The 23,352-nt window shown below is 38.0% G+C and overlaps 1 protein-coding gene across 2 annotated transcripts in view; it reads left to right on the top strand.

Moving 5' to 3' along the window:
• Positions 1-20,751, top strand: part of polrmt (polymerase (RNA) mitochondrial (DNA directed)) — a 55,879-nt gene extending 35,128 nt beyond the window's left edge. The window contains exons 16-21 of one of the 2 annotated variants that reach the window (XM_016256108.1): positions 8,268-8,320; positions 13,427-13,525; positions 15,614-15,686; positions 16,456-16,547; positions 17,729-17,802; positions 19,431-20,751. In XM_016256108.1, coding sequence (XP_016111594.1) covers positions 8,268-8,320; positions 13,427-13,525; positions 15,614-15,686; positions 16,456-16,547; positions 17,729-17,802; positions 19,431-19,480 — 441 coding nt within the window. In that variant the 3' untranslated portion in view covers positions 19,481-20,751. Of the gene's footprint in view, positions 1-8,267; positions 8,321-13,426; positions 13,526-15,613; positions 15,687-16,455; positions 16,548-17,728; positions 18,496-19,430 lie in introns of those variants that run through there. The other variant, XM_016256107.1, reaches the window with a different exon arrangement.
• Positions 20,752-23,352: the final 2,601 nt, after the last annotated feature.

Raw genomic sequence — 23,352 nt, 5'->3', positions numbered from 1 at the left:
TGGTTAAGTTGTATTTACAACACTGTTCCAGAACAGTTCAACCCAAATATTCAGATGTGTGCAGCACATTTTATGGAGGACTGTTTCCTGATCCTGACTCACAGATTGTAAGTACGTTTTCATTTAAAGGATTTGCCACTGATAATTCAAACACGAGTTTTGAGCAGTGTAGAGTAGCACTTGTTTGTAATTTCTCCGATCACAAATGCAGACATGGTTTATTGTTTACACGGCGCAATGCAATGCAACGTGTAAAAAGACAGTATAAGTCGTTATAATCCGTAATTATGTCCCCACTGGATGCAACAAATGCCTCGTTTGTAATGGGTTTTCATGTTTTTGAATCGTCGCTCCGGCCGGGACACGGCATCACAGTATGGTGAGGGGCGTAACATTTCCGTCACACGCTTGAGGTATTCGGCCAATTACAATGCACTGGATAGCTGGCCAATCACAGCACACCTCGCTTTTCAGACAGATGAGCTTTGTAAAAATCAACGTGTTTCAGAAAGGCGGGGCATAGAGGAGAAACAATAATGTACAGTATGTGGAAAATAATGTTGTTTTTTTTTACTTTAAACCGCATAAACACATTTCATTACACCAAATACACAAAATAATGTTCTTTTTAGCAACATCATATGACCCCTTTAATGATGTAATTAGGGCCTAATTGAATCAGTTTTATTTATTTTTTTCTTCCAAATTCTGATTTCTGTTTGAATTTTTCTAAATTCCATTTTAATGGTTTAGTTAAAAAAATTTTTTTATTAAAAAGTATGTTTAATCATTAAAAAAAACTTTCAAATCTAATAATTTATTTCGATTTTAACAATAATAGTGCTCAGCATTTTATATTTTCAGAAATTCTGTTGTGTTTTCATTTTTCTGAATTGTGTTTTAAGATTTACTACAAACTTTTAACAAGCTATTCCTTTCCATTATTAGTAAACAAAGTGCTGCAAATCTACTGTACAGTAGCAATTTATATTTCTGTCATAAGTTCTTCAACCAAACTTTTTTTTTTTTTTGGCAGGTTGTAATGAGGACCTTTGAGTTTCTGTGTGTGTCTGACAATAGTTTTTTTTATCAAATGAAATAGTGAAGTGACTCACAGTTTGCCAATATTTGGCAAATATTCGCCGGCAAAATCCAGTCATTTCAATACAAATCCACACAATTGAGAATTATGTTTGGGGGTGAAAGATTTCCGTAAGCAGATTTCACAACTGGTTCAAGTTGGTCAAATTTGCCACGTTGACCATCAGAAAGCTGCATTGTTTGAAAGTGACTTCTGTGTGAGCTGTGCTTCATACATATCTGCACTATGAGTAGACAATGGACATTTTTGCCTGCAAAATGTTGCTAATGTCATCTCACCTTAAGGCCATTCACTCATTTTGGTATTAGAAAGTTGCCAGTTTGTGCTTGAACAGGTTTCTAGATTGATTCGACATTTTCCCGTTTCTGAAAGACACGGTAAGTTCTTTTATTTCGTCATCTTTTTAGTCTTTCACTGTACTTCCTCAGCAGAATTCAGCAGGGAGTCCGACCTCTCTCTCCGCCCAGCAGGCGCTCTCTCCATCACGGCCTAGATCTCCATAGCACTGCTTGTCAAAAAGGTCTTGTGCAGCTGGGAGTGAAACAATGAAGTAACGCGGCAGAGGTTTTGCATGCAGACAGCCTGCGCTGCTGTCAGATAGCATCAGCAACAGAGCTGAGGCGGCACAGCGGTGGCCTGTAGTGCATGCCGAGATCCAGCAGAGAGCATCTGGCAACCCGTCTGTGTCACAGCCGCTGAGCATTTGCTGCTGCTGCTGTTGCTGGGTGTGGCTGAATGCCTAATATTAGATTCAGTTTTTAAACAGCATTTTTTTTTTTGACACTGGAAGTTGTATTTTGTTAAAATATTTTACAATGTAATTTATTGTCTTAAAGGTTTATAAATCCGGTACAAGCAGATTTACATAAATAAAAATTAAGAAAAGATTCATAAAAGGGTGTTTCTTCAATTTGGGGCACTTTTTTGTCAATAAATTTTGTAAATTTTATTTTATTTGCTAAAAATGCACAGGGCAAGCAGTGCTCATAGTTGAAGAAATGCCCATGTTCATATCATACTTAATGTGCTGGCATTTTTTTCTGCAGTGTTTAAATGAATATGCAAACACTGGCTAATATTTCCCTGTCTTTGGAAGTCAAATGACTGTACAACTGGGTACGGCTGATGTCATTTGGACCTGAATGACAAGGGTGTGCCTGTTTTCTACTTCATTCCTGTACAGTTTTGAAGAACCAAACCCATTCATTTCTCCATCACTCCCAGGAACATATCATGTGCCTGACCTTTTCACTTTCATCCCTCTGGTCCGCGTATCTAGGCAGTGTAAATAATGTGTAATAGCACCCTAATGGCCTGTGTTGTCCTCAGTGGGGTTCTGCTGTTGTAAAGATGCCATTGTTGGCTCTTGCTTTATAAAAGTGTCACTTGCCCTTTTCCAAATGCTTTAAGATGTTGACTTCTAAGACCAGCACCTAAAGCAGATATGATGGCATTCTTTCTATTATTATTCTTTATAATAATAACATTTTTGATACAATAACACACATGTATTTTTAAAGGGGTCATATGATGCGATTTCAAGTTTTCCTTTCTCTTTGGAGTGTTACAAGCTGTTCGTGAATAGATAAGATCCCTAAAGTTGCAAAGACTAAAGTCTCAAACCCAAAGAGATCTTCTTTATAAAAGTTAAGACTCGTCCACGCCCTCCTAAAACGCCTTTAAACACGCCCCCACATGTCTACGTCACTGTGTGGGAAGATTTGCATAACGCCGCCCAAATGTTCATGCAAAGAAAGAAGGCGTAACTTTGATTCTCGCTGTAGCATTGTTGCTGCTGCCGCTGCCACCATGTCGTGGAGACGCTGTGTGTTTCATTATGAAAGCGAAACTACTTTGTTTGGCCTTCCAAAAGAGGACACAACTAGAAATCAGTGGTTAAGTTGTATTTGCAACACTGTTCCAGAACAGTTCAACCCAAATATTCAGATGTGAGCAACGCATTTTACGGAGGATGAGGACTGTTTCCTGATCCTGGTAGAGTAGCCTACAATGCCGGTGTTCTGACAAATAATGTTGACTCACAGCCTGTAAGTACGCTTTCATATTTAAAGGATTTGCCACTGATGATTCAAACGCGAGTTTTGAGCAGTGTAGAATAGCGCTTGTTGTTTGTCGTTTCTCCGATCACAAATACAGACATGGTTTTATGTTTACGCGGCACGATATGCAACGCAACGTGTAAAAAGACAGTATAAGTCATTATAATCAGTAATTATGTCTTCACTGGATGCAACAAATGCCTCGTTTATAATGGGTTTTATTGGTTTTGTCTCGTCGTGCTGGGACACGGCATCATAGTATACTAAGGGGCGTAACATGTCACACGCTTGAGGTATTCAGCCAATCACAACGCACTGGATAGCTGGCCAATCAGAGCACACTTCGCTTTTCAGACCAATGAGCTGTGTAAAAATCGACTAGTTTCAGGAAGGCGGGGCATAGAGGAAAAACAATAATGTACAGTATGTGGAAAAGGTTTTTTTTTTTTTTTTACTTTAAACTGCATAAACACATTTCATTACACCAAATACACAAAATAATGTTCTTTTTTAGCAACGTTATTTGACCCCTTTAAATAATTGTTCTATATTGGATATTTTAATAATTTTTTATTTAATAAAACAATTATTTTAAAAAACATATCAGAATTTGTTGAAGCCTGCAGTATATGTCAGTGGAAATTGGAATAATAATAATTTGAATAATAGTTATAATAATAATAATCTATTAAAACAGTTTCCTTTAGAATTTTCAATTAAAATTCTTGAAATTTCACTGAATCTCTACTGCAGACTGTACGGTCTGGTCCGAAATATCATAACCCACATCCATGAATGTAGGTTTTATTGGACTTTTATAGAATTTCTGATAAAGGTCATCATTAGCGGCCTCATAAATTCTTCACCGTTCTTTTACTGAGCAGGAGGTGTGAAGGCTATTTATGGCATTCAGCATCTTAAAATCCTACTCATGTGAACCCTGACTCTTTGATGACCATATAATTGATTTATTCAGGGCTAATTTTTTAACTTAATTACGATAATATTCAAATTATAATGGTTCACTTGCTAAATTTAGCATGAAAGCATCAGCCTAGCTGAAATGTATGAGGTTTGACAGTTCTTATGCCCCTTTTTCTATACTGAGTTGCCTACTGTCTTCTTTCCTTCAAAGACCTGCACATCCCTCTTGCATGTTTTACTTTAATGAAGGCATGGATGTATCGTTCCAGCATTTGAAGGTGGTCGATGTTGTGATATATTACATTGGCCACTAGGTCTATTACTACACACATTCTTCATGAATCGCGCACCCTTTTATCCTCAACAGACAGCTGATTGGTCAAGGTCAAAGGCCGATCATGTACAACACCATTTAGAGCATTAGCCACATTATAGCAAGTCTATATTTATTTCACCTAGCTGTGGAAGCACGTAGGGCTGTCGCACCAGGGGGTTGCAATTCCCCTGTAAAAGTCACACTGACCAGATTAATGCAGCACCATCAAGACCCCCATTAATCACCTTCGAGCCACAGCTCTACCTCCACCTGTTAGCCGTGCAACCCCCTACATAGATGAACCTGCACGATGGATCTTAATGACCCTTAATGGTGTTGTGTAAAGGATGAGTTTTACAGCCACTTTATATGGCCATCTCTTTTATTATAGTTTTCGTTTCATTAGCATATTGAGTTATTTATGTATAAGGGGAACCTGTAGTAGTCATAAGCTTTGTGGTTTCAAGGTATCTGGGTCCTTTTCACACAGTGCAGTTTGCTAATGAGGATTTTTGCTGTGATTGAGGCTCATCTGTTTGACAGGGTCTAAGAATCTCTGATTCGTGAGGAGCATTAAGCTCCATGCAGACCGTATTGCAGGCGTGATCTTCTTTATTAACATGAAATTAAACATCACGGCTATTTATTCCTTCTGAATAGGAACCCTAAAGTCACCATATAATTAAAACCAACCCTTTTTTACTTAATACTCAATAGCTCTTACCTAAAAATGAAAATATTTTGTTTCAAACCTGTATGGCTTTTGTTCTTCCGTGGAGCACAAGATGAAGTCAGTGTGAGCATAGCTTGATTAATCATAACTTAAACACTTAATAAAACACCCAAAAGTGTCAACAAAAATGTGTTATAATGATTTTTGGTATAAAAAAAGGTATTTAAGCACGTTTTAACAGTAAAATCTTAGTAAAATTAATTTTAAAAATGATTTTCAGTGTGCCATCCAGCACTTTGCACTCCAGTCCAGTTGGTGGCGGAAGTGCTTCTTCTGGTGATCAGTGCTCCAATATAAAAAATATGGCTTGTAAAATGGGTTGTTAAAGATGCTTTAAGTTGACTTTAAAATTCACCATTAAAAAGAGTTGTTTTTTTAATAATTATGTGTTTGGTGATTGGAACAATTTGACGTATTAAGTTATATAAAACTTCTCCTACGTAACCTAGCTGGGTGTTTTTCTTCTGCCGTGCAACTCTTTAACTTTAAGAAAATCCAAATCCGTATTTATCTCAACACCCTACTTCAAATGTAATCAAGGAAACGTTTTCTCATTCTGCATCAAGGAGACACATCATCTGAGGTCACCGCTCCGTGATTCAATCTCTTGCAACCTACCCTTGATCTTTTTTTTACATGGGAAATGGCATATTAATTAGATGCCAGGGAAATGGGATTTTAATGCCGTCATAAAAGAGAAAACAAATAAGCCAGGGTGAAATCGGCAGTATTTATTCAGTCACTGTGCAGCACTGTGTCTGTTGATAGGGGAAAGGAAATTACACTTGGGAGGGAACCAGACTTGGGATATGCATCAGTAAAGCTCGTTAATGTGATTGTTTGCTGTTAATCAGTTTAGGGGTCACTTTTGGAGGCTGAAATGTTTCTTTCACTGGCTATACATCAAGTTGAAGAAAAACAGTGTGGTAATTCTGTAAGGAAGACAACCAGTGGGGATGAAAGCTGTGGGGAATCATTTGTCGCCTTTGCATTAGTGGCCAAACACTTGCGGTGTCCTTGGAAAAAGGTGAAATGTGATTTCTCCTGGGGCTCTTGTGGTGTTCCTTGTCTACAGTCTGATCCCAAAAGGATGTCAAGCCCCACTGCAACTCGTATGACCCAAAACGCTACTTTTTTTTACTTCTACATCCTGCTAATTGGCTAAAGTTGAAGTTTCATCCGGTCTGAAAGTCATATCAGAAACGAGGTGCTTTAATATGTGCACCACAATATTTTTTTAATATCAGAAAGCTCAGGGCTGTGCATGGCAGCGGAACATGAATCATCCATTTTAATTGATTCTTCAGCAAAACAGTTGTTTATGTAGAAGCGTTGATAAATATGGTGGATATTTCAAGAGTATTCCCAGAGGACTTAACTGGGCAAGAGGTCACCGGTGGTGTAAAGCCTCTCTCTAGGGGATGCTGAAAGATTAGAGAGTCTTACCACGAGGCTCAGATGGATGCGTTCAATAAAAGAGGTGGCAGCTTTGTGGATAGCTGGTGGCTTGGAAACTAGATGCTGCCCTTTTGGCATAAAATATAGGGTGCTTATGCAGGAGACTGGTCAAATCCCAACTGCAACTTGTCTCGATTCTGTTCCTCCTTGCTTTCTTTATCATTCTCTGTCATACTCTCTGCTTTTGGTCCCAGTAAAATTCATTTAGGCTTTTAGATTCATGGAAGGTCTTTTGTAGTCGGCCATCTTGTTGAATTAAAGGACACGTAGAGAACAAGTGAAGGAGATACAACTGCTCTTTTGCAACATGCTTTCTTTTCAAGAGCAGGCAGCTGTCCAAACCAGGAGTCGTCGCACTTTAGATAGGAACCCCTTTTCCACTGTCTGGGCATCATGCCAGCTTGACAAGATGGCATGCTTTGGTCCTGTCTTCCCTAATCAGAAGTTTTAGTTGCGCTGCCAGAACCAGTGGAGTATATTGGAAGTCCCATGGAAAGTAAGGTTTCCCCCAAGAGCTTTTGAGGATGTACATTGGCTCTTTACGTGTCAGAAGGCCTGGCTCACCCCCATCACACCCCTCAATGTCTCCTCGATTTTGTTGATCCTGTTAATGAGCCTTAATGGATTCATAAATCATTGCAACTGAAAGGCTCGTTTTGCCATACACCAGGAGTGTCAAACTTAGTTCCTGGTCACTGTCCTGCAGAGTTTATCTCCAACCCTAGTTAAACTCATCTGAACAAGTTAATCAAGGTCTTCAGGATTACTAGAAGCTTCCAGGCAGTTGTTTTGGAGATGGTTCGAGCTACACTGCCAGAAAGTGTCCCTCAAGAGCGGAGTTTGACACGTGTGTCGTACCCCATTCCACAAAATCAGAAATCCAAAATGGACACATTAACCCTTCTCACTCCACTTTTTACCCAGCTTATGCCCCCTTTACGTCCCAGTGAACCTGCACACCGATAACCAGCAAAACCTTTTACCTTACCGTCCCCGTCAGCACTTTTTATACATTTTCCTTTTGTTTATGTCCATCTACCACTGTACAAGACTTCATTCCCTGTCATCCTTCACTTCGCCATTGAATTGAGCCACATTGGGTTGGGCTCCTGGGGCACCGTAGAGACTAATCAAAGAAGTAATGTGATGGAAGCGCCCCTGACGCTGACAGTTCCTATATCGAGAGCAGTCACTCACTCATGTAGCCCGACGTCAGCATCTACATGATGGAAGCCAACCTTTACTAAGGTTAAGCTCCTGTTCTTTAATGACATTGTGTCAATATAAGTGGTTTGTTGGGGTTTCTGGGAATGTTTGGTCAGTCTCAGATCAAGATACTCACTCAAATTTCTATCAGTGTTTTTGAAGAGGATCAATAGAAAGCTTGAAGGTCAGTCTGGCACAGAAAGATGAGGAGATTTATTGCATTGGTTTATATTAGAGGTCAAAGTGGTAAGTTGGACAAAGGTCAACTAATATCATATTTGAACTTGAAACATTTAACATGGAGACCCAGTTAATGCAGATTTTTACATGATGGAGTCCCCTGTAAACAATTAATTATTTGGGCTTAAATTTAGTGACATTGCTACATAAGCTGTTTGCTTTTTATTTCATAGTAGTTTCTTCCTTGTGATGCATTCAAACTCTCTCGTCTTCTCTTGTTTTTCGCAGCTCAAGGGCAGCATGCAGAACCTGAGCATCCATATAAGTCATGATGCCAATGAGTAAGTACCTCTCTCTTACTTTGACCGCTGTATTGACGTTGACCTCTGACCTCTCCTCACATTTCCATGGATTCTGGTTACTTATATTATTTATATGGATAGTGATCCCTTTGGCATTTTAAATGATGTTTCTGTTCTCTTAATCTTTTCAATAATTCAGCCATCAAACTTGATGAAAATGAGTAATGAGAAATTAAAATGGGAAGGGGGATTGCGAATGCAGTAAAGTCTAATAAAAAAGTAATTAATTCACCTTACTTGACCATTTATTTTTGTATAATTATGCCATTAAAAATCCTGAATTTCCATCATACCTTCTCTTGGCATTATACATTTCATAACATAAATTATACATGTTATAGGTGCTATGAACCAACATCATAATACTGCAGAAATCAAGTATCTTTAAAAGTCTTTGCTATACTTTTCGTTCTTGTTTGGTTCCTTATGTACAGTATCATTGCACCGTACACCACAGAGCACATTAAACGATTAAATGGGAGTGCTTAAACAGCAAATATGCAAGTAACAGAAACACCTAAAGGAAACGCCTGTGTCACGCAAGTGTTTGACACTATTCTGGGTCCGTCAGTGGCTGGCCAGAATTCATTATCGTATACAGAAACCCCTGGAGGATATGAAAGAAGCAGAAAGTCCCTCAGATGAGAAGAGTGGCATTTCGTGTTGAAATGTCACTGCCGCACATCCTGTATGTCATTTACTGAATGGAGGGCTACCCGGAATGAACAATGAATTTACATCATTGCTGGTTTTATCATCTGTTGATGGGTACTTGCATCGGAGACTAAGTGTGTCTGGGCTAATTTGAGTTAGAATTGTGTTGTTTCTAAATGTAACAGTGTTATAAAGAGATAGTAGGATGTCTGTTTACCCTCATGATGTTTCAAACCTGAAAGACTTACTTTCTTCTGTGGAACACAATAAAGATATTTTGAAGTATGTGCTAGTTGCCCTTTTCCATACAGTTAGAATGAATGGCTACTGAAGCTCTCAAGCTTGTAAAAGGACCGTATCACCACAAGAGGCGCAAGTATATGTTGAACTATTCTGCTGTGCTGAAAATCCTTTACCTAATTTGGTATTCCTGGTGAAAAATGACCAGCCTTTTAAAAATTTTATTTAAATAATTTATTATGCAACATACCTTGTTACATTTGTGGTGTTCAATCTTTTTGTCACTTTAAAAAAAAGAAGTAAAAAAACTGTGCTAATTAAAAGAAAACAAGTTGACAAAGTTGAATCCAAGATTTGGTGATAATATTGATTAATGAGAGATTTATTAGCATTTTTTGTAGGCTGGTCATTTTTGACTGGAAACATGGGGGTGATGTTATACCATGTGTGAGCAAAGTCACCAAGTTTTAGTCCAGTGTGATTCCATTAGCATTTTCAAGAAAAATAAAAAAATAATTTCTGGTCAAAATGACTGGAACACAACATGAGGACTAAAGCGTTTTTCATTCGTGTTAAACAGAAGATTAAAGGTCATAATGGTTTTAAACAACATGAAGGTGGGTATATGATGACCGCTTTACCATATGTTCCCAAGACAGTCATCTTTTATTAAACAAACATTTCTGTGCTTCCCACCAAAACCCCAAATGTTCAATCCGTACACAAGTATCTGCTGTTTTAATGCCATCACCTCATTTCACAGTTTCAATCCTTGCAGATTGTTACCTAGGCTTGGCTAATACTACTTGGAGAAGCCTCAGATGAGAGTTATCTTGCTGACCTTCCACCAAAAGCCACAAGGACGTGATTAAAAACCACTTATGACGGGCCTCACTTGTATTTCTCTATCACTGCCTGTGATAGACAAACATACCAGTACAGACTATCACAAGAACCGGAGTGCCGAAAAGGGATCTCCCGTGTCTCTAAGGAGGCCAAGAGCGCTCGCGACTAGACTGACAGCCGCCACTGTGATTGTACGTCGCTCTCAGGCTTCGAGAAATGGCCTTGGGTGTCCATGCAGACCAAGCTGAAGGGCTGTTCTTCAGATATGTACTTCTGATGCCAATGTACCAGATGTCAGTCACACTTCTAGGTGTTGAAAGAAATCTCAAGCTTATCCAATAGAAGCTCTAATTTCCCAGAGGACAGTTTCCATGTGGGTTGTAGCTGAAGAAGCTTGTTCGAGACCAGTCAAAAGTGAAGACCCGACTGGAGTTTCACACAGACCACGGACCGATTCAAAGATCCTTCATGTGCTCTAATTAGCAATCCTTGCAGATTGTTACCTAGGCTTGGCTAATACTACTTGGAGAAGCCTCAGATGAGAGTTATCTTGCTGACCTTCCACCAAAAGCCACAAGGACGTGATTAAAAACCACTTATGACGGGCCTCACTTGTATTTCTCTATCACTGCCTGTGATAGACAAACATACCAGTACAGACTATCACAAGAACCGGAGTGCCGAAAAGGGATCTCCCGTGTCTCTAAGGAGGCCAAGAGCGCTCGCGACTAGACTGACAGCCGCCACTGTGATTGTACGTCGCTCTCAGGCTTCGAGAAATGGCCTTGGGTGTCCATGCAGACCAAGCTGAAGGGCTGTTCTTCAGATATGTACTTCTGATGCCAATGTACCAGATGTCAGTCACACTTCTAGGTGTTGAAAGAAATCTCAAGCTTATCCAATAGAAGCTCTCTAATTTCCCAGAGGACAGTTTCCATGTGGGTTGTAGCTGAAGAAGCTTGTTCGAGACCAGTCAAAAGTGAAGACCCGACTGGAGTTTCACACAGACCACGGACTGATTCAAAGATCCTTCATGTGCTCTAATTAGAGGCTGAATAGACCCTCATTAATGAGTAGACTTGAATAAATGACGAAATTACGAGGGTCCCTGGAGGATATGAAAGAAGCAGAAAGTCCCTCAGATGAGAAGAGTGGCATTTCGTGTTGAAATGTCACTGCCGCACATCCTGTATGTCATTTACTGAATGGAGGGCTACCCGGAATGAACAATGAATTTACATCATTGCTGGTTTTATCATCTGTTGATGGGTACTTGCATCGGAGACTAAGTGTGTCTGGGCTAATTTGAGTTAGAATTGTGTTGTTTCTAAATGTAACAGTGTTATAAAGAGATAGTAGGATGTCTGTTTACCCTCATGATGTTTCAAACCTGAAAGACTTACTTTCTTCTGTGGAACACAATAAAGATATTTTGAAGTATGTGCTAGTTGCCCTTTTCCATACAGTTAGAATGAATGGCTACTGAAGCTCTCAAGCTTGTAAAAGGACCGTATCACCACAAGAGGCGCAAGTATATGTTGAACTATTCTGCTGTGCTGAAAATCCTTTACCTAATTTGGTATTCCTGGTGAAAAATGACCAGCCTTTTAAAAATTTTATTTAAATAATTTATTATGCAACATACCTTGTTACATTTGTGGTGTTCAATCTTTTTGTCACTTTAAAAAAAAGAAGTAAAAAAACTGTGCTAATTAAAAGAAAACAAGTTGACAAAGTTGAATCCAAGATTTGGTGATAATATTGATTAATGAGAGATTTATTAGCATTTTTTGTAGGCTGGTCATTTTTGACTGGAAACATGGGGGTGATGTTATACCATGTGTGAGCAAAGTCACCAAGTTTTAGTCCAGTGTGATTCCATTAGCATTTTCAAGAAAAATAAAAAAATAATTTCTGGTCAAAATGACTGGAACACAACATGAGGACTAAAGCGTTTTTCATTCGTGTTAAACAGAAGATTAAAGGTCATAATGGTTTTAAACAACATGAAGGTGGGTATATGATGACCGCTTTACCATATGTTCCCAAGACAGTCATCTTTTATTAAACAAACATTTCTGTGCTTCCCACCAAAACCCCAAATGTTCAATCCGTACACAAGTATCTGCTGTTTTAATGCCATCACCTCATTTCACAGTTTCAATCCTTGCAGATTGTTACCTAGGCTTGGCTAATACTACTTGGAGAAGCCTCAGATGAGAGTTATCTTGCTGACCTTCCACCAAAAGCCACAAGGACGTGATTAAAAACCACTTATGACGGGCCTCACTTGTATTTCTCTATCACTGCCTGTGATAGACAAACATACCAGTACAGACTATCACAAGAACCGGAGTGCCGAAAAGGGATCTCCCGTGTCTCTAAGGAGGCCAAGAGCGCTCGCGACTAGACTGACAGCCGCCACTGTGATTGTACGTCGCTCTCAGGCTTCGAGAAATGGCCTTGGGTGTCCATGCAGACCAAGCTGAAGGGCTGTTCTTCAGATATGTACTTCTGATGCCAATGTACCAGATGTCAGTCACACTTCTAGGTGTTGAAAGAAATCTCAAGCTTATCCAATAGAAGCTCTCTAATTTCCCAGAGGACAGTTTCCATGTGGGTTGTAGCTGAAGAAGCTTGTTCGAGACCAGTCAAAAGTGAAGACCCGACTGGAGTTTCACACAGACCACGGACTGATTCAAAGATCCTTCATGTGCTCTAATTAGAGGCTGAATAGACCCTCATTGAGTAGACTTGAATAAATGACGAAATTACGAGGGTGGCAGCAGCTCTCTTGTGGCCAGTGACCTAAAGCCCTCGCTCAGTTCCCAGAAATTCTCTCCAGCTCAATGTCGCTCCGTGAAGCCTAAAGATTGTAGACGGATAGTTAGTTCTTGATAGCTTCAGTACTCCGTATGTATAATTATATATGTTACCGTTTGACAGTTTAGTTAGTTATGTTACGTGGTGTAATTTAACCCCACAGGTTAAGGAAGGGGATTTACTTCATAATACCCATGATGCAATTTGAGAGTGTCTGACCTAAAGTATCACTTTTTTTATTCTGAACTATTTTGGCTGTTATGGAACAGTATAATGAAATATCTTCAGCCATAATAAGCACACACATTATTCTTTACTCTTTACTGGTCCAGCAGGTGCTCTATGTTCATTGTGTGTCTCTGTCTTGGATGATAATTTAGACTGACCTACCTGTTCAGTGATGTATGGCTCCTGGCGCTACAGGTGTATGTATTGCCCAGCGAGAAGATGGCGACACTGGCCTTAATTACCCAAGTGTGCTTCGTACCAAGACTGAGCTTGTTCTTCTTGTGCCTTATTTAGGAAACCAGACAGCATGAAGCAGAAAAACGCCTTCCCTCCTAATTTCATCCACTCTCTGGACTCCACTCACATGATGCTGACATCACTGCATTGTTACAGGTGATGAGCTGACTCTTTTGCGGACATCCCACACTCAGACAGGCTTTTAACTCCGAGTTAACATGTTTTTAGACTCTGGGCCTGAACATTACAGCAGGTTGCTTAATACCAAACCACCTATCATATTCTAAATGGTGGTTACCTCATTAAATATTCATGAGTTCTGTACAGTCTCTACGAATTTTTCATGCGCTGTATTTTTTTCAAAATGAAAATTGTAGTGCCAGCAAACATAAGAAATTAAGAGACTGCATTGTTTGTTTCTGCTTCTTCAGTCAGTATTATATCTCCTACGCATGCAAATAATACATGAAGGGTGTGAAACAGAAAACCAAGAGTTCGTTTATCAAGTATTAAGAATAGAGAGCGAACAATATTACCTTATTTTTATGACATATGATACAGATTATATTTTGTTTTTAAGTGTCTGTTTAATATGCAGAACTGATTTGAATGATTTTTATTTATTTTTGACACCATAAAAACTACACGATCGATATTAACATTGATTATTATTATTAGTAGTAGTAGTAGTAATAATAAATTATTTTAATACACATTTTTATTATAAAGTCATAAATTGTAATGCATATATTTAATAATACATCTTATACCATCTATTATATTTAAAATATTCATTAATATTAATAATATCAGTAATAGTGTTAAAATTGTATAGTAGTAAATTATTTATAATGTATGCTTTTATTATTAATAATATAAAATGAATAACTATTCATTGTGTGTCTCTGTCTTGGATGATAATTTAGACTGACCTACCTGTTCAGTGATGTATGGCTCCTGGCGCTACAGGTGTATGTATTGCCCAGCGAGAAGATGGCGACACTGGCCTTAATTACCCAAGTGTGCTTCGTACCAAGACTGAGCTTGTTCTTCTTGTGCCTTATTTAGGAAACCAGACAGCATGAAGCAGAAAAACGCCTTCCCTCCTAATTTCATCCACTCTCTGGACTCCACTCACATGATGCTGACATCACTGCATTGTTACAGGTGATGAGCTGACTCTTTTGCGGACATCCCACACTCAGACAGGCTTTTAACTCCGAGTTAACATGTTTTTAGACTCTGGGCCTGAACATTACAGCAAGTTGCTTAATACCAAACCACCTATCATATTCTAAATGGTGGTTACCTCATTAAATATTCATGAGTTCTGTACAGTCTCTACGAATTTTTCATGCGCTGTATTTTTTTCAAAATGAAAATTGTAGTGCCAGCAAACATAAGAAATTAAGAGACTGCATTGTTTGTTTCTGCTTCTTCAGTCAGTATTATATCTCCTACGCATGCAAATAATACATGAAGGGTGTGAAACAGAAAACCAAGAGTTCGTTTATCAAGTATTAAGAATAGAGAGCGAACAATATTACCTTATTTTTATGACATATGATACAGATTATATTTTGTTTTTAAGTGTCTTTGTTTAATATGCAGAACTGATTTGAATGATTTTTATTTATTTTTGACACCATAAAAACTACACGATCGATATTAACATTGATTATTATTATTAGTAGTAGTAGTAATAAAATAATAATAAATTATTTTAATACACATTTTTATTATAAAGTCATAAATTGTAATGCATATATTTAATAATACATCTTATACCATCCATTATATTTAAAATATTAATTAATATTAATAATATCAGTAATAGTGTTAAAATTGTATAGTAGTAAATTATTTATAATGTATGCTTTTATTATTAATAATATAAAATGAATAACTATTCATTGTTTTTATTATCAGTAGTAATATTTGTATTAATGTTGATAACAATACATTACTCCAGATATTTAATATTTATAATAATAATAATAAATATTATATTCATATAATAATATCAACATATTCATTATTAAATATATTTAATATTCATGTAAAACACAAATAATAATTATTATTAGTTGTAATGTAATAATATTTTACAAATAATACATTTTATAATATGAATAATTTATATTAACAACAATATTCAATATTTTTGTTATTATTTGTTGGTGGTGTTTTTGTTTGAAATGTGGTATGTACAAGTACATCTTCCTGTTTTCTTGAAACATGCAGGGCTGGTCTGACGTTTGTGTCCGTCCATGACTGTTATTGGACCCATGCTGTGACGGTGGACACCATGAACAGGGTGTGTAAGGAACAGAGTGTTCACTGCCGAATGTTTTTCAATGCATATTCTTTCAGGAATGACTAAGCGGCACTACCATGTCAGCTTAACGGCCAGATGTTTGCATGCTGAGTTCACCATATGTTCAATAACCAACCCTGTCAGCATGGGTTATTTCCGTATTGAACGGCCATACCACTCATCCTCTCAACTGAAGAAAATTTTGGAAAGCTGTCATTAACTCATCTTCAAATATTAAAAAAAATAAGTGAAAAGCTTGTTCACTTTAGCTTTTTGTTTTATTGGCCTCTGCTGATTCCTTTCAAAGATCTGTTTTAGAACCAGATTTTCTCTTCCAGTGATGACCGAAAGGAATAATTCACCCAAAAATGAAAGCTATGTCGTCATTTATTCACCATTGTGTTCCACTGGCTTTACTTACTTTACAGTCACCTTCATTAGATAAGTTTAACCTCCATGTGACACTTGCGATGAACTTCTGAAGCTTAATTACTCCATCTATTCCCTTAAACCGTGTTCAGCTGTTTGAATTGAGACCCTTTTTGGACTTTTATCTTTTCCCATCCTTCTCTCCTTCTGTGAGTGGTCTATTGTCTGCGAGTCTTTCCCTGACATGCTTTGTGACCACAGATTCCTCTTAAAATGGGAAAGTTCAAACAGGAGAGAGGTGAAACGTCTGCGAGAAAGGGGAAGGCGAGAGGGAGATAGCATTGAAGCTGGCGCATTAGTGTGCATAATGATTGACTGAGTGCTCTGTGTCGCTCCTCAGGTGTGTCGTGAGCAGTTTGTGGCTCTGCACAGTCAGCCCATTCTAGAGGAGCTGTCTGGGTTTCTTCTGAAGAAATATTGCAGCAGGCCTCCGTAAGTCCTTTACACATTGCTGGTTTTTAACTACTCGATGGTAGTAACTACTAAACGGCTAATTACTAGGGATGCACTGATCTTGAAAAAATTACAGTATTCTCCTGTTTATGGTCAATAACCAATAAAAGGCTGATTTTAAAACTGATACAATCAAAAAACTAAAATAAACAGTTTGTATTTAGAAATATCAGATATCGGCTGATAATCATTTTCCCATTCAGGCCGATAACCAATAAATGGCTGATATTATAAACCTATGGTACTTTCTTTGTAAAAGAATGAATCAATCAATCAATCAATCAATCGGAAATTATTTACACTGTAAAAAACTAAAATATAGGAATAGGCAGAAACCATTAAATATCCAATATCAGCTGATGCTGTTTTTATTTTTGTATTTTTTTATAAAGTATGTAACTAATAAATGGTAACTGCTGGAGTAATGACATTGAAATTGATATACCAATAATTACATTATCTTCTTGTTTATGTCCAATAACGGATAAATGGCCGATATTATACATCTACTCTCCTTAAAGAAAATTGATACACTAAAAAAAAAAATGTATACAAATAGTTTTTATCAAATCAAAAAATATTTAAACATCAAATATTGGCAAATAAACAATCAATTTTACATTTAAGGCAGATAACTGATCAGTGGCTGGTATTATACATTTATTTAAAACAATTTTTTTAATTAAATTTAAAAACTAAAATGGTTTGTATTTAGAATTAAATATGTAAATAAATAATCATTTTCACAGTAAGGCCAGTAATCAATAAATGGCTGATATTATCAATCTTCTCTGCTTTTGTTTACAAAGGAAGAAAATAATTCACTAAAAACTAAAATAAATAGTTATTGTATGCTACAAGTTCATTTAAAATCACCAGAAACAATTAAATGTCCAATTTTGGCCAATAAATATTCAATATAGGCTACTAGGGATTAACTAATATTAAAATTCTGGTTGTTGTAACTGATTTAATACACTAATAAAAACTAAAATAAATAGTTTGTGTGCTTAAAACAAATATGGTATTCAAACAAATACCAAAAATCAGCAGCAAATATTTCAAAGCATAATTTTTGCAAGTTTTGTATAGAATTGTTTATGTCTTGTCATTTATCTGATGCTTTGTCATGATGTGGAGTCCAGTTTTCACTCTCACAGGGTTATATCTAAGCCAAAGAAGTTTGAAGAGTACTATAAGATGGCACAGCTTTTGGCCAGCGTTCCTCAAACAGGTGAGTTAAACCCTGAGCACTGCAGCCGTCGCTTTCAGACACACAGACCAGCGGCTCGGCCTCATCCCATTGACAGCTTGTCAGGTTTCAGGCAGCTTTTTACTGTTGCGTAACGACGCACCATCTCGTAGAACCACACATGTGATTTTATGTTCATCAGCGAGATAGACTTCATTAAACTGATGACAATTAATTCTGTCAACTGGTTAATCTGTTTACGTAACACGGGCCGGAGGGAAACACACTGGACAACATGGGAACATTTACAGCAGAATCACACACATCTGGCACATCGAAATGCTGATTCAGCAGAGACAATATTGAGGGGGCGCTTTTACAACGTGTTTAAAAGCTCAGCGTCAATAAAGATGAGCAATAAGATGATTCATTCACCATGTAACAGTGTTACGCACTGATTTTATTTCTGTAATATTATTTCTATAGTTTTGATCCTGATACATAAGCGTGCTACTGGAGTCACGCTCAGTATTCTTCCAGGACTCCTCCTTATTTTCACTAATGAAATTGTCTCCCTGAGGAGTGTGTGTCCGCCCATGTGTGTCCCAAAGGCCTGATTTCCTCTGCGCTGTTCTTCAGAACAAGGTGACATCTTGTGCCTTTGTGCACAAGCAAGCAGACCACCCACAACTGTTTGCATGAGTCAGTCGCCCCTGAACTGCCTGAGTGTTTTATCTATATTAATACCTCCTGTGGGATTCATTTCATGTTTTCAAGTACAAATGAAATTGATTAGTTGAATGGATTAATTAAATAGAGTGGCATTGTGTTGTTTAATATGCTACAATTTTCAGTATTTGTTGATTTCAGGTTCTACATTTACTTAATTAATTACAGTTGCTTATGTGCACAACATCACTTCTTGGGGAATCTTGTGAAAATATGTCAAAATATGTCTGGGTCATAGTTTTGTTTTATTTTAAGAAAAAAATCAAGAAGCATGATCTACTAGATTCAGCCTAGGCGATTCGTTAACTTAAATCTACTAGTTCTACTAATGCTTATGTGAAATCCAACTCCTTGAATTACCTGTTTGTCTTCACGAGCCGTTTCGCTTATTTTCTAATGAACGTTAACTTCGCTTGAGGCTGAGGCAGGGGAGTTGCAATCGGAGCTGAAGCCAGAAGACGACGAAAACATAGTAAATACAGCGAATTGCTCGAGGTAGAAGACGTGTTTTGTTTGTAAATGTTTCATTATATTACTAGTGTTACCTCCTTTGTTCACTATTACACTACTGCATATATTGCAATTTGCATCTGACACTGGTGTCGCTTAGTTTAGTAACGTAAGCCCACACTTGAACGTTTCAACGTTGCCGCCATAACTGTTTGTCTGCTCACCACACATGTGCATGGATATCACACGTACGTCGAGCAAACGTCGGCCATGTGATGGAAAATGACAAGTAGCAGCTTCTAATTCGCCATTAACACCGAAGCATACGGCGATAAAACAGCGCAAGTATTGATAACAGTATCGTTTGTCATGAAGCTTATCGGTAGTCCGGTATTGACCCAATTACATACCGGTTCTCTGTACCCTTCCCTAGTTTTAATGTTACATATTCCATCCTAAAAGACCGTAATCAAGTAATTTCTCTCTTGTAGGTGATTTCGACCTGGAAAAGGTGAAAGAATCAGTGTATTTCTTCAGCTGAAGAGCGTATCGTGCACTGACGGACAGCTTTCATCAGGAGCCTGAGAGCCCTCCACAGACCTCATCAAAACAAGTGTGCGTGACTGAGACCGGATTGGTCGATCTGGTAGATAAGTGAGTGTACGTGAGAGAGTGTGTGTGTGTGTGTGTGTGTGTGTGTGTGTGTGTGTGTGTGTGTGTCTGTCTTGTCATATTATCATAAAGTCATCACGTAAGCACTGAAGCAGAGTTCTGGCGGAGGCGAACAGCAGGAGTCGCCCTTGTGTGCGGGAGCGTGGAAGCGTATATGCGATCTCCTCTCGGTATGGAGTGAGAACGCTCTCTCAGCGGGGCTCTGATCTGCTCCTTCACTCCTGAGTGCTAACGCGGGCCTGATTAACCACATGATTCTGGCTCTCATCGATTTCAAGGCAGCCCCGTCTGAAAGGCCCTCTCTGACATTTCCTCTTGGACATGATTTACTCCCAGCATCCCCCCGCAGCTGGCGGCTCTCGCATTCACAGCCAGTGAAGAAACGTGAGGATGTTTATGATAATAGATCAGAGCACCTTTAGGAGTATGTTGGGAAAACTTTGGATGACGTGTGACTTTGTGGCCATGTGGCGTCCTTTTTTTTTAAGGACTCAAGAGCACTTAAATGACTGTTTTATGATCGAAGACGTTTTGATCCGTTGGGTGCTTGTCGGGGAATGTACACATGGCATTCGGTGAGAAATAAAGTCGATATTTTTGCACTCTGGGTCTGCGAAAGGTTAATTGTTATTGAAATTTCAAGACCCAATAACTTACTTCAGCAGCTTTCTTTCTGTTTTTTGGATTTTGAAAACATTTTATTACAAAGGGCAATGCGAAACAAAACCAATCCAATGCAAGACTACACTTGATTACACAAGAGTTGACGTCAACAGACCTGCTCATTTCCTGACATCTCGAACAACCTCTGCGTGGGAAGTTGCCCTTACAATAATAATAGCTCATGGGCTTAGAGCTATTTGCCGCCACATAATGTTTTAAGACACTTAGCGCCAATGTTTCCTCAATTTACCGGCAAAAGAAATTCAATTTTACCCGAGTTGAGTTTGCAGTGTGATCAGATAAACACATCTTTCTACAGCACAATGACCAGTTTAATGTGATTCACAAGCCAGTGACACTTATGAAGTAAATAAAACACTCAGAAGACGAACTGTTTAGATCATTTAAACCTAATCCTAAAATGAATAAATCATTAAATCTGTCAGTGTTACAGAATTATCTGATTTGCTGATTCATTGAACCGTCAGTCAATTCTTGCTTTGCTCGAAATGAAGCAAGAAATGTTTCCTGTGCTTAGTTAAGTTTGCAGTGTGATTCAGATAAACAAGTCTTTCTACAGCACAACCACCAGTGTAATGTAATTTCACGAACAAGTGACTCTTATAAATTGATTGTTTTAATGCATTGCTAAAAAGATTCATACACTGTTTAAATCATTTAAACAGAGTCTTTCACTGAACCACAAGTAATATGATTCACAATTCACGTTGTTCTACAGCACAACCACCAGTATGTGATCCATAATTCGCTCAAAAATATTCACAAACCCTGTTTGAACCATTTAAACTCTTAGCAGAAAAATCCTTAAATGTAAAATCCTTAGCTGAATGAATCACTGTTAGAACAGTAATGAAACATCCTATTCTCTGATTCACTTAACCGCAAATCATTTCTTGCATTACTTGAAATGAAGCAAGAACTGCTTAACCGAGTTGAGTTTGACTCTTATGAACTGATTCTTTTTAATGAATCACTCAAAAAGAACACTGTATGAATTCCCTGCTAATCAGAGTTGAATTTGCGTTGTAATTCAGATAAACATCTTTCTACAGCACAACCACCAGTGTGATATGCTTCACAAACAAGTGAACTGGTTCTTTTAGTGAATCACTCAAAACTGTTTGAATCATTTAAACAGAATACTTAGCTGAATTAATTGCTGAAGCCATCAGTACCGAATCACCAGTCATTTCTTGTTTTTTCAACTAAAGATTCTCATCATTATCCAGATTTCATTGCAAAAGAAGCTCTCGAATCAAGTGATTGGATGAAACTCTCCACTTTATGATTCATAAGGTGGTTCAAGCTCTAGCAACAGTCTGAGAAGTCACTTGAAGCAATGACCAACAAGAAGAACGTTGTTTTCTTAAAGATGCGGCACTTTTACAATCATTTACAGTAAATCACTTTGCTAAACCATGTTCTACTGCATATAAATTGATGAATTAATGCATTTTTATGAAACGGGTATTTGCATTGATTAGAAGAACCACGTTTGACGCTGTTTTAAAATGACCTTCTAAACGTCATATTTCTGTTGCCACTTTTTTATGCTTGCCATCATGCCCAACAACATCCTACAATAAAATCCAAGTGTTTTGCTTTATTAGGTAGCTGTAATGGGGCTAAAATAGACAATTTCCCATTGTAAGACAAACATGGATGGACATGAGATGAGCAGATATCTTTTAGCTCAGTGACTGAAGTGGCTATCTCAGCAGTTATGACTAAAATAGAGAAATAAGCCAGCTGGGCTTAGATGCAGTCATTTAGAAGAATCCATTATTATTTCCCAGTTGATATGGTTACTTCTGCTGCTCCGTATGTCCCAAACATTACTAATGGAACTGAGAGATTACTGCATGTCAGAAAGAAAAAAAATATTGTAATGCATTTCAGAATTGTGGGTTTCGTGTTTTTTCTTTACTTTTTTTTTTTTTTTTGGAATTTAAATATTTTTCTCTTTTTAAAGAAATATGAGCCCGATCTCATGAAAGTGCATATAAATAGTACGGCAAATAAAAACGAAAACTCGTGGTATTGATACGCAAAAATGGACTTTGGAATTCACTATCTCAACAAATTAGAATACTTCATAAGACCAATAAAAAAACATTTTTAATGAATTGTTGGCCTTCTGGAAAGTATGTCCATTTACTGTACATGTACTCAATACTTGGTAGTATCTCCTTTTGCTTTAATTACTGCCTCAATTCGGCGTGGCATGGAGGTGATCAGTTTGTGGCACTGCTGAGGTGGTATGGAAGCCCAGGTTTTTTTGACAGTGGCCTTCAGCTCATCTGCATTTTTTGGTCTCTTGTTTCTCATTTTCCTCTTGACAATACCCCATAGATTCTCTATAGGGTTCAGGTCTGGTGAGTTTGCTGGCCAGTCAAGCACACCAACACCATGGTCATTTAACCAACTTTTGGTGCTTTTGGCAGTGTGGGCAGGTGCCAAATCCTGCTGGAAAATGAAATCAGCATCTTCAAAAAGCTGGTCAGCAGAAGGAAGTATGAAGTGCTCCAAAATTTCTTGGTAAACGGGTGCAGTGACGTTGGTTTTCAAAAAACACAATGGACCAACACCAGCAGATGAAACTTAACACTGGACTTCAAGCAACTTGGGCTATGAGCTTCTCCACCCTTCCTCCAGACTCTAGGACCTTGGTTTCCAAATGAAATACAAAACTTGCTCTCATCTGAAAAGAGGACTTTGGACCACTGGGCAACAGTTCAGTTCTTCTTCTCCTTAGCCCAGGTAAGACGCCTCTGACCTTGTCTGTGGTTCAGGAGTAGCTTAACAAGAAGAATACGACAACCGTAGCCAAATTCCTTGATATGTCTGTGTGTGGTGGCTCTTGATGCCTTGACCCCAGCCTCAGTCCATTCCTTGTGAAGTTCACTCAAATTCTTCAATTGATTTTGCTTGACAATCCTCATAAGGCTGCAGTTCTCTCGGTTGGTTGTGCATCTTTTTCTTCCACACTTTTTCCTTCCACTCAACTTTCTGTTAACATGCTTGGATACAGCACTCTGTGAACAGACAGCTTCTTTG

The sequence above is a fragment of the Sinocyclocheilus grahami genome, unplaced genomic scaffold (genome assembly GCF_001515645.1).
Source record: "Sinocyclocheilus grahami isolate Dianchi unplaced genomic scaffold, SAMN03320097.WGS_v1.1 scaffold1397.1, whole genome shotgun sequence".
In the NCBI taxonomy this organism is placed as follows: Eukaryota; Metazoa; Chordata; class Actinopteri; order Cypriniformes; family Cyprinidae; genus Sinocyclocheilus; species Sinocyclocheilus grahami.
The sequence above is the reverse complement of the archived record's forward strand: the minus strand, read 5'-3'. Positions and strand labels throughout refer to the sequence as shown.